This window comes from Chenopodium album, chromosome 23, assembly GCF_948465745.1.
Source record: "Chenopodium album chromosome 23, dcCheAlbu1.1, whole genome shotgun sequence".
NCBI classification, from domain to species: domain Eukaryota; kingdom Viridiplantae; phylum Streptophyta; class Magnoliopsida; order Caryophyllales; family Amaranthaceae; genus Chenopodium; species Chenopodium album.
Genome location: NC_137856.1, coordinates 27,722,896 through 27,735,289, shown reverse-complemented (window position 1 = coordinate 27,735,289; position 12,394 = coordinate 27,722,896). Strand labels below are relative to the sequence as shown.

Below are 12,394 nucleotides of genomic sequence, written 5' to 3'. Positions count from 1 at the left end.
TAACAAATCTATCTTTGTACTTTTCATTGCATTATCTAATTATTGTAATTTGTCTTATTCTTTCCTCCTTAATTCCCGTGTAAATTTCCAAAGAGGAATGTAATTTAGGGACGGAAGGAGTAATATATTTATACCATCATCACTCATGATATAAAAATTTATACCATCCTCTAAAAAAGTTTACCAACACATTTTCTCTCTCCTATATGTATGAATTACCAACTTTATTAAATTATAATTATATTTTTTTTTATATTGAAAATAACTAATTACTATTTATAAAGTTAATTAAATAAAAATAAGCAATTTAGGTAGAAAAAAAGGTAGAAAAAAGAGAATTTCAAAAAATTATAAAAAACTATATCAATATGGGTGTCTATGTGTATGTCTTGAAAAATTATTAAACAATGGTAATTTTTTCATAATTTTTGACTTTATAATTTTTTCTTAAAATGCAATTGAAAAAAAAAAAAATAAAAGATGTATGATAGGTTGGTTTATGTTTCACGTGGAACGAAGCAAAAGTTTACCATGGAATGGTATATACCATCAATCAATAACTATATACTAAAAGACACACCAGCAATGACACGTGTCATGTCCTGGTGTGTCCTTAGTATTTTTTTATTTAATATTTAATTATTTAATATAATTAGAAAAGATTTATTTAAGAAAGTTATTTAAAAGAAAAGTTTTTTTTGTCAACCAAATAAACAAGCAATAATATTTACCTTTCTTATGTTATTGCGCAATTAAGTACAGATTAATAAGGAAATAAATAATCTTTTTACATATAAGATATAATTATGGCAGAGTATAATTTATTCTATAAAGATATTAACTTTTTATTTTGTATGTCATAAATTATTTTATAAAAAGAAAACATGGAGTAATTAAAATAACCGTGCATGGCACGGGACCTAACCTAGTTTGATGGTATAATTTTATGCCACCAAAGTAGTAAAAATTTGCAATTTTTAGATTTTATACCATGAATGTTGATGCTCTTAGTTAATCTTGTCATAAAATGCATTTAGTAACGTCTTTTATGTCTTTTCATATTCTTTGTAAGTTTTTTTGACAAGCATATTCTTTGTAAGTTAACACTGTATTTAAAAACCCTATCCTCCGTTATTGAATTTTGGAGGGGGTTCCATCAGATTTTACCGGTAAAAAATCCGGTCTTTGTTTTTTGTGTGTCTTTTCTCTTTATTTTGTTTGTTCTACGTTTTCTTTTTTTTTTTTTTTAAAAAAAAAGAAGTCCTAAAGGACATTAAATTTCATTAATAATAGTCATATGACATCTACAATTGACAATTAACGATAATAAAAACGACTTTAACAAAATCAAACAAGAATTAATCGGGGAAGGGCTAAGAATCCAAATACATAAATATAACAATTTGGCACATTCTCGGTTCGTTGTCTCATACAATTTTTTGAGTGGATCCGCCGCAGCTTCGCAATTTTGCGAGAAAGTAAATTCTTGTGTTGATTCCGTAACCCGAATCCGAGCCATAATCAATAGTAGCCCCGCACAACCAGAGTCCAAATTAAGCGCAAATAAAACCTTGTCTTTCGAAGGAATCCGAAAAACCTTGTCTTTTGAAGGAGATCGAAAAAACCTTGTCTTTCGAAGGAGATAAACCCTTTCTTTCGAGGGAGACATTATTGTAACCTAAGAAACAAAAAACTTAAAAGAAAATAAAAATTGGGGCTTTCCAGCGGTGAAATCCGATGGAAACCCCTTCAAAATTGACAATGGAAGCTAAAGTTTAGGAGAGAGAAGAGGGAGAGGAGGCTAGGTTTTTTTTTTTTTTTTTTTTTTTTTTTTTTTTTTTTAAACCAACTGTAATCCCTAAAAAATTGGTTAAAATCTTCTAACTACGTACTACAATGATCACATGACACATCCTGTATTGGAACCCCCCCTGCGATGAAGTTAACCTTTGACCACTAAAACATTACGAAATAACTTCCATAAGAATAGTTTCCACTTTGGCTGTAAATGAAGGGACCTAAGGATTTTCCAAAAAGGACTTATCAATTGAGGAGTAAGCAGTTGTATGAGCATTGTGTAACCCGTCTTGACCATATAATTCCCCGAAGTAGTACGCGCCCAAAACCAAAAGTCCTCCTCCTGTATAGCAGGAGATTCCATAACAAGGATTTTGGAAGCATCTGCCGATTGAAAATAATGTTGTACTTTGTCAACATCTCAGTTGAGAGTTTGCGGATGAATAAAGAAATTAACTGTCCAATCCTTCGCAGTGGCTAGAAGGATTGAAATTCAGGAGTAGTATCGTTGACCTAGTTTGAGCTTCCTGCAAGTGGATTTTCCGTTGCCAACTTTTTAGCTGCACCCCTTTGACAGAAGTTCATTTGCGCGAAGCAATCCACGAAGGCCATATGAGTTTCGACCCGAGTAGCGTCGAGCCTGATGTGGAGTAAGAGATAAGAACCGAGCATGAGCTGGAAAGAATTTTCTCCGAACCTGCTTCATAAGAAGAGCTTTATTTAGAGTCGAGATACACCGAATTCCCAATCCACCTATACCCCGAGGTAGATGCATTTTATCTTTACCCACCCAACGCATTCCTTGATTTCCCAAATGTGACAAAAAATTTCAATAATAAGCCATCAATTTTCCCCGCAATTAAGATTGGGATTTCAAAGCAGGAAAGAAGATGAGAAGCCATAGCTAGGGGTGTTCATAAATTGGTATGTACCGAAAAAATGGACCAGACCGGACCGAATAATTCAGTCCGGTCTTCGGGTCTTGAAATTCATTTTTTCTGAAAGTGAACATAGGTATAAAAAATATGAACATTAGCTTTTCAGAAAGTGAACATAGGCATAAAAATGTGTGATTTTCGATTTCTTATGTGGTGATTTTGTGATTAACTTCGATTGATTAGGTTATACTACCTTCGTTAACATTTAGTTGCAACTTTTGGGGTATTACTTGAGAGACATAAAATATTCTAAAGTTGCAACTAAATGTTAACGGAGGTAGTATATGATTTTCTTAATTCTAACGAATTGAATTTTATCTGATTTTCTGCATTTTTTTTTATCAATGAACATAATCATGCAAAATATGAACATATGCATAGGCTCCCTTAAATGTGAACATTAGTTTTTCAGAAAGTGAACATAGGCATAAAAAAATATGAATTATGCATTTCAGAATGTGAACATAACATTTCAAAATATGAACGTAAGCATTGGTTTTCTTAAAGTGAATATAAGCATTTAAAAGGTGAACATATACGTAAAAAAATATGAACATAAACCTTTAATAAAGACAACATATGTATAAACAGATTTAATTAATATTTCATGAACAACACTACATATTTACATTATGAATATTTGAAATTATATATGAACATATAAAATATTATTATGAATATAATGCATTTAATTATGAACATAAAAATTTAAAGAAATAAAAAATAATATGACTATGAAACATATGCATTATAAGTATTAAATGTTCATTTTTTTTACGTGTTCATTTTTTATTATTAAATGTTCATTTTTTTTCATGTTCATATTTTTTTTACTAAATGTTCATATTTGTTTACTAAATGTTCATTTTGTAGAGCGTAGTGTTGATTTTTTTTCCGTTGTTGCACCTATCTAAGGTGCACAAGGGTGCACCTTAGACTAATTGGGTCCGGTCCGGTCTAAAACCCTATTATAACCGGTCTTGGACCGGACCGATTTTTTTATTAAAAATATACGTGAAACCTTAAATAATGGTTAAAATTATCCTTAATAAGCTTAGAAAACTTTAACTTTATAAGTTTTTTGTACTAAACATACAAAAAAAGACGTAATAATGACGTCAAAATATAGTTTCTCCTTTACTTTTTTCGTGCTATTCATAGCTTTATTAAAAAATTAGTATTCTTTTTTAAAAAAATTCTTAAAACAGTCCAAAGCGGTCGGTCCGGGTTTTGGACCGATTCTTTCGGTCCGGTCTTCGATTCTTAAAATTCTAATTTTCGGTCCCATCTGGGTCGGTCTGGTCCAGTTCGGTCTTGGACCTATGAACAGCCCTAGCCATAGCCGCCAGAATTGAGTTAATGAAAATTAACTTTTGTGATTGAGAAAGCCTGAAAACATTGAGCGCCGTTATGTAACCAACAATTATCAACGAGAAATTGAAAGCAGTCTTTCTTCTTCCCATAGGGGACCCAAGGTGATGGTCAAACACTTTTACATGTTTCATTCGAATTATCGTCTTAGGGCTTGTTCTCATTTATTGAACTGAGCTGAACTGAATAGTTTATGAGAGAAGGAAATTAGAAACTGAATTGAACTGAGCTGAACTGAAATTAAGCTGAAGAGAACAAACCCTTAGTGTAAAGCGTTGATTATCTTGATGATATTAGTACAAGAAGCAGCAGAAGCTCTGAAGAAATAAAACCATCAAAAACTACTCATACATAATAATTAATTCAATTTAAGAATCAACCATGCCCTGCATAAAAAACTGGCCATACAGTCATACGTAATACAAGTAATTAAATAACAGAAGGAACTAATATAAAAGTAAACGTCATAACATTAAAAGAGAAAAAAAAAAAAAAAACTTGAATTAAATTAATGAAGGCTTGAGTAATTCTTCAATGGACAAAGCTTGGAAGAATAACGTGCAAAACAAGAACGGTCAGTATACTTGAATAAGATCTCCACTAATTATCCTCTTTTAGGCCTATTAAATTGCTTTTTAAAAATCATCCAAACCATTTCTTTTGGACTCCTTTAGCCTTTTAGCGTCCAAAATAGTGTGAAATACAAGTAAATGTCAAACAAGCTTTCAACGAGCGGGTTGTGACGGGGAGTATGCGTCCACAAGTGATCAAGCTGCGGAGGAGGCTGCTTCTACTTCTTCCTTGGCAGGTTACGACACACAGATGTTGGCCACAACCCGAGTTGTGGAGGAAAGTATATGCTAGGATCTACTTCTTGCTCACAAAACAGATCACCACAACCTAGGCACGGAACAGAGTAAATTGTCACCACCAAGCTGCAGGAAGCCTTCAAAAGCAGTGTATAATGCAGGTAGTAGCTAATGCAATTGCTCCTAACCAACCTTGCCGCGTCATTGCAAGAGAATATTTCTCTGCTCCGCCATTGCAAGAGAATGTTTCTGCCAAGGTTCACAAAAGTAAAAATTACTACATAATTCTTACACAACAGGGGGAAAAAAGAGCTTATTGTGATGCATAAAATCTGCAAGGTTTCCCCCAATGAGGCGAGGATCGAATTGATTGTGATGCATATACTCTCAAGTCATTCATTTATGTGTGTTTGAGACAATAGAAATCCTTCTAGGCTTAAACTATAAGGTTATTGATTGTTGATAAATTAGGTAAAGGGAATACCTTCAGACTTTGGCCAATTTATTACAAGACATGGGAAAGGAAGCATTATGTAGTTCTAGTAACTCGGATTGCAAACTGACATAAGGCCAGGGTTTTTCTTCAAGAAATAAAATCTGCGATCATCTACGCATTTTGAGAGCTGCAAGAGATGGAAATGCATATATATCTTTGGTTGCAATGACAAAGTCCAAAGGAAAAAAAAGTTGCAGTGACAAATTTAGTAAGGCACCTTACATGTAAGAAAGCTAGAGCCTATTGCCAAGGGCCCAAGGTCATCACATAACTTTATAATCACTTTGCAGCTCAAAATCACCACGGCTCACAATGTTGCACCAATTTTGATGTCAAATGACCATTACCAACATAGTTTCTGCAGAAGCATAAAACAATTTAATTGAGAGATACATCAGAAAGCAAATGGAAATGTAATACTTGTACAAATATATAAGTCCATTGGTTAAATTCCAAGGTAAATTTAATCTTAAACTCATTCACATTTGATTGATGATAAACTATGTATTTAAATAAATCTAGATATCAGTCAGGTATAAAGATCTCCCCTCACCTAACTCATTGAAGAAATAAAAGAAACAAGAATAGAGCAAGTGAGCAACAACATTTACCATCAACAATAAGAACTTATCTGACAGACAAGTTAAGCTAGCAAGATTCTGCTTTTTTCCCTTGCTCGTAAATTTCACAAGAACATAAGAAAAAAAACACTACTTGAGATAGTACGCTAGTGTACATGAAGTATAATGTTCATTATAAGGACTGACTTACCTCACGTTGGCTGACGGCTGTTACGAGCCCCGATCACAAAACTGTAACTGCTCAAGGAGTCGATTGCCTAGTTGAAGACGATACAGAGCAGATGTAGGTATTACAATTAACACAATTTTGCCAGCTGCTATAACATCCATATAGAAACTCCATTTCAGATTGACTCGGAGTAGTTATAACAGGGTTAAGCGAAAAAGACAGTTAAATAAATCAATAAATCGATTAAAAAGATAATATGTTCTGTCACCTTGAAATCTTTGAGTAAAATGTAACTATGTTGATGATGGCTCACTTCAATTAATATTCAGATTCGGGATGTGGCATATTTTGGGCCAGTCTTCCCCTTCTGGTTGGCATCTACTCTTGATCTCATAGGAGGGGTATTGTATTTCAAGTGTAGCGAGGGAGGTGAGGCAGCGCATTTCTTCTGGTAATGATTTCAGTTTGGAGCATCCCTTAAGAAGGAGGGATTGAAGGGAGGTCAAGTATTGAATCCCCTTTGGCAATGATGTGAGTTCGGAGCATCTATCAAGAGTCACAAAATTGTTATCATATATTTTCAAGGAAGAAAGGGAGTGAAGAGATTTCCATGGTATCCCTTCTATATTGTCATCTAATCTGAGGGATTTTAGGTTGGTGAGATGCTCTAATCCCAAGTTCTCCACCCCCCTGCAATTTCTTATTTTGAGATCTCGAAGAGAAGAGGCACAGCTTTGAAATCCCTCCCTATTTGTTTCCAAAATTTCTATACCCCTCAGTTCGATCCATACAGCGCTTCCCACAAACTCCCTACCTATGGAATTGTAAATGCATGAATTATCTGTACCAAACCTCACCAAAGAGATTGGATTGCTTTCAACTCTGCCTACTTTCATACAATTTCCCAGTGCTTCATTGACTTGGTAAAGATACAATTCTTTAATAAATGGACATGGAGGAATGTATGTCAATTTCTCGCAATATTGAATACTCAATTCACAGAGACAAGGAAATGACGGAATCAAAAAAGCTTCCTTCTCCATCCATCTGACATCCCTCCTCCACCATCCCTTTAATGCTACCATGCAATCTAGCTCTAACTTCTCTAGAGCTGAGAAGAATTTCACTGACGGAGGTGGTGCATCACACTCTATGTACTCCATATTCTCCATAAAATCAAGGCGAAGGTATTTGAGATGGCAAAGTTGACTCAGTGATGATGGCAGATATTGCATATTGTTACAACGATATAATGTGATACTCACAAGCCCTGACACCCAACTTTGCAATTTGGTACCACCATAGAAATGTAGTTTCAACTCCTGAAATTGATGATTACAGAACAGGCTCTCCAGCAATTTCTCTTGACCTTCTTTGTGATCAGGATCAAAATGACACCTTAGCTTTAAAGAGTAGAGATCTACCGACACGTAATGCAATACCACACTGTTAGAGTTAGCTTTATATCTAATTTCGAGATAACCTCTGAGGTTATTGATAAGAGCTATCAAGTCTTTCATATTGCCTTTTTCATCTTGCTTGAGATCATCATCATCCCCATGCACTATAAACATCGTTAGTGTGTGAAGACTTGTTAATTTACACATCCCTGCTGGCATATGACTCAAATTCTCACATCTATATATATTCAATACCCTAAGGTTTACTAGTTTGCTAGTGTCCTCTGGCAACTCTTTTAGTCTCTTGCAATAATCCAATATTAAAGTTTGTAGATTGTAAAGCCTGGTGATCGATTTAGGGAGCATTTCCAGTTCAATATCATATGAGAGATCAAGGTACCTCAAGTGCAACAATCTACCTAGTTTATCTGGTAAGTTTCTAATTCTCAAAAAACGCTGCAATTCCAATACCCTTAAACGAGAACAATTGGAAATAATTGCATCAACATCACTAGTCATGCGTACTTTAATATTCAAATAGGTACGTAGCTTTTTAGTTGGATAACTACTTGAGTGAAACCAGGTAGTCAAACCTTCATTATTACTGTCATTTAATAGATGACGAACATTCATTTCAGAATCATTTGTACAAGCTGTCAATGTCGTGGACTCTTTTGCTGCTACTTTTCTAGCAAGCTATGCATGAGATCATGCATTTTAAATAAATAAACTTCACCAGATCTGTTCCTATTAATGTCCTGGAAAAAACATCTATGCAATAAAATTGATATATATTTTTCACCGACATCTTCCATGCTCTCATTTTTAGCACATGGAACTAGATATCCTTGTGCCATCCAGAGGTGAATTAACCTTCTTTTATCTACAATGTAATCTTCAGGGAAGAGTGAGCAAAAGCTAAAACAACTTTTTAACTCAGGTGAAAGGTGATAATAGCTAAACATCAAGGTCAGCATTACACCATCCTCACCATCACACATGTTAGCCAAATCATTACTTTTGAATGACAACCAAGTTGCTCTATCTTGATTACGCAACAAACTAGCCATCACCCTTATGGAGAGAGGCACATTGGCGCATTTATTCACAATATCTTTGCCAATCTCAACAAGGCTAGTGATGGCTTCGTCATCCCTATCTTTAAGTGATATTTCCTTAAATAATTCCCAAGACTTCTCGTTAGAGAGACCTTGTAAATCATGTATTTGACATTTTCCAATAGCATTTGCCACTTTTTTGGAGCGGCTAGTCACCAAGATCCTACTTCCCATTCCACCTAAAATCAAGAAGTTCTTCAACTCATCCCATTTTCTACCGTTCTCATACCATACATCATCTAAAACAAGCAAAAATCTTTTCCCTTCTATCTTATTCCGAACTTTTTTATGCAGGTCCTCAAATCCTAGCTCATTCATCCCAAGCATTTTACCTAGAATATCTTTCGTGTCAAAACTTAAAGACACACAAACCCAGTACATCTCATCTTTGAATGCTTCTTTAACCCTATGATCACTAAACACAAGTTGGGCAAGAGCAGTTTTTCCCAACCCCCCAATCCCCACTATAGTCACAAAAGAAATATTTTTCTCCGAATCATCTTTTAACAACAAATCCACAATAGTCTCCTTGTTAGCATCTCTCCCAATAATATCCTGTTCATACACATAAGAACAGGTTTCCTCTTTAATTTTCATAGGCTTATACAACTCACTAAACCCAAAATCCATACGATTTTTCGCCAAGCTATCCAACTTCTCTCTAAGTTTCTTTATCTCATTTGACTTATCAAAAGCAAACATGAGTTGGTTATTAGAGGAGAAGAAGCGGCGTACCTTCTTAAAAATCTTACCACCAGGCATTCCTTTCAACTGATGAGTAATGGTGTTGAACTCATCCAACATATCATCTGCATCATAGACATCATCCTTGACGTTCTCAACCCAGTATTGGCCTTCATTTGTGAGCTCCTGGCACTTGGAGTCAGCATCCAGGAGGCACCTCTTGATTATTTCAACAGTATCAAGCAACTTCTTAAGCTCAGATTCATAATTACAGATGGAGCATAGCTTTCGAACTTCTGCACACTGTAACGTCACAAACAGCGTCTGAGCAACAGTGAGCAGTAGCAACGTCCATGTTACAGTAAAGTTTTCAAGAAGAAAAAGCAGGGAAAGGATGAAGAAGTTATAAAGTTTAGAATGGTCAATATTCTATTTGTGGTTAGTGAGAAATGCAAGGTCTAAGTCCGTCTATAAATAATGGGTGAACCTTAGCTTTTTCGATTACATAGGAATAAAGGATGCTTAACGGTCATCTTTAGAACTAACGGAAAAAAATAATTAATTTAACATTTTTTAAACTTCATTCACAAGTAGATGGACTGCCCAAGGATGAATGTTCCCTTAAAAATAATACGGAGTACAATTTAGTTATATGTGACATAGTTGGTCTTGAATTCACACTCTTATAGATTGAATCAATCGTCCATGCTCAATTCTTCGCAAGAATCCAAACTTTGTATATCTAACGATGTGCTAACTATGGCCAATATTTAATTTATATCACCCTGTTATTTGTTAATAATTTTAAAACTTATTCACATGCATTAGAACTGCCCATTGGTTAGTTTTTCGTTGTAAAGTAAACCGCAGTACGAATACATTGTGTTTGAGAATCATGAACTCTTCAGAATGACACTAGATTCTCGTTTGCATACTTCATTATTATATAGTGAATTCTCGAGAAAAGTCCAACTTAGTTATTTTACTTATATTATTATTTTTTTAACTTCTTTATTGTAATCAATCCTCCATGTTCAATTCAATCCTCCAAACTTGTATCTCTAAGAATGTGCCAACTATGGCAAATAATTCATTTAAAAATCAGTATATTTTAAAACTATATTCACACGCAAATAGATTGACAAATTGAACAATATTATCAGTCCAAAAGACCAGTATACAAACCAAACTTCCATACACAATTAAATACGGTTTTGAAAAAAATCAACCAATTGAAATAATAATATAATAATGTGACAGCTCTAACATTATCATAAGATTCATAACATTGTAGGAATAAGAAGTACCTGAAACCTCAAAAGCTTAGAAGGCAGTTCAATGGAGGAAACAATGGTCAGAAGCTGCTTTGATGGAGAGCTCCGAGTAAGCTTCAATGGAGGTACAGCGTAAGAAATTAAATTAGGGGATGATGATGAAGAAGGTCGAACCCATGTATGCAGTTATAGTTGGTAATTAAGGGAAATAATTAGGGTTTTCTGGAATTAAAAATTGAAATTGAATTGGGGAAAATTGAATTGAGGGTTATTACTATACAAAATCATTTAGGGAGTTTGGGGCCCACACGGACTTCTAGTCAAAATTTACTTTAGAGAGAGAAAAATATGGAGGAAGCCCCTATTAATTTCTGAGATAAATAATTTGTTTATCACATGACATTTTGGTAGATAAATCAACAGTTTTATCCAGCCATCATCACTGTGGGATCCGCTTTCCTACCTTATAAAAAGTGGAAAGATACTCTTATGAACAGTGCAAAGACAATTATACCCCAACAAAATGTTTAGTTACATGTTTGCCCCTCTTTAATATATACATTCTTCCTCCTTTGGCTTTGTCTGGTTCATCTTCTCCATTCAAGACTCAATAAAGTTTATTCGTTTTTCATCCTCTCTTCTCTAATATCCTGGCACACATCTTCTGTATTATCCTCTCCTTCACTTTGGTCATTTTCTACCCTAAAATTTAGACTTTATTTGATTTTTAATTTTAATTTTTTGATTTAAAATATTATAAAAGATGATCTGAATGTTAAATTTGGGTCCAAATCATTTGATCAATGAACCGTGCTCATCAAATTAACAATCGAAAGACTTTTGGTGTACAAGTTTATAATTCGTGCGAGTGTTGAAGAACGTATTTGTTAAAATGATATTTTGATAACAATCGGTTGAATTTCGTTTTAATTCCTGATGTTGGTTTATATATTTGATTTTTTGGGTTTAGGCGTTGCCGAATCAACAAAATGTTGATTACTCAAGCTTCAATCTTGTTCTTATTGGTGATGGTGGACTGGTGGTATAGGTAATTTTTCTTTTCCGGTTAATTTTTGAAAAATTATGAAAATGTTGATTAGGTGGTATTTCTTAGGGATGTGAGTTAGGATCAAAGAAATAAGATTAAAATGTATATTTAAAGTGTAGGTTATTGCTGATTTTTTTTGTTAAAGAAAGTTATTGCTGAAATTTTGTTTATACTGCAGAGAAAAAGTTCATCAGAATGCATAACTTGTTTTTATTTTTCAATGTTAATGTTTAATTTAATTGTTTCTTGCAGGCTATTACTTCTACTGGGACGAAGAAGGGCGAGTTGTATGTAGCTCCTCTTTTGTGTATATTTCAGTATCTTATGAAGAAAATAGATAATTATAACTTAAAGCTAATTATATGCCGAGGTTATAGTTATAAATTGCAATATATAAATATGTCAAGAATTTTTGTAAATTACTCCGTATTATATCTATATTAGGGTACCATGTTGTACATGATTTTATTGTAATGAAAATGTTTATTCACTGCCTACCTATATAGGATTCTCTATATCAAGGTAAATATAATACAATTCCCTCACGATATAATATTCTTTTAACGAAATTCCAAACATTGCATGGATACGCAAATTGTTGTACCAAAATACAATATAATGGACACAACCCTAAGACATTAGCGCAAACTGCTATAACTCTCCCTAAAGAGCAAGCCATTTTACGTGCATGACCCTAAATATATTAGCG

General features: G+C 33.9%; 2 protein-coding genes and 1 long non-coding RNA gene across 3 annotated transcripts; 1 reads left to right on the top strand and 2 right to left on the bottom strand.

Annotated features, from left to right (window-relative positions):
* Positions 1 to 4,609: 4,609 nt before the first annotated feature.
* On the bottom strand, positions 4,610 to 9,896 carry LOC145607259 (putative disease resistance protein RGA3). Its single transcript, XM_081662975.1, has 5 exons — positions 9,891 to 9,896; positions 6,430 to 9,687; positions 6,183 to 6,306; positions 5,629 to 5,769; positions 4,610 to 5,164 (listed from the first exon to the last, which is right to left on the bottom strand). Exons 1-2 carry the CDS (start codon positions 9,894 to 9,896, stop codon positions 8,242 to 8,244), a joined length of 1,452 nt encoding a protein of 483 aa, XP_081519101.1. The 3' UTR covers positions 4,610 to 5,164; positions 5,629 to 5,769; positions 6,183 to 6,306; positions 6,430 to 8,241.
* On the bottom strand, positions 6,476 to 8,080 carry LOC145607260 (uncharacterized). Its single transcript, XM_081662976.1, has one exon. The coding sequence runs from the start codon at positions 8,078 to 8,080 to the stop codon at positions 6,476 to 6,478; it is 1,605 nt and encodes a 534-aa protein (XP_081519102.1).
* A 1,326-nt stretch (positions 9,897 to 11,222) lies between the features above and the next one.
* LOC145606577 (uncharacterized) lies at positions 11,223 to 12,176 on the top strand. Its single transcript, XR_014105387.1, has 3 exons — positions 11,223 to 11,326; positions 11,608 to 11,685; positions 11,938 to 12,176. It is a non-coding gene; the product is annotated as an uncharacterized LOC145606577 (long non-coding RNA).
* The last annotated feature ends 218 nt before the right edge of the window (positions 12,177 to 12,394 follow it).

What these genes read in the sequence shown, in the direction of transcription:
- LOC145607260 (XM_081662976.1), bottom strand. Translation starts at nt 8,080, where the DNA reads ATGACTAGTGATGTTGATGCAATTATTTCCAATTGTTCTCGTTTAAGG.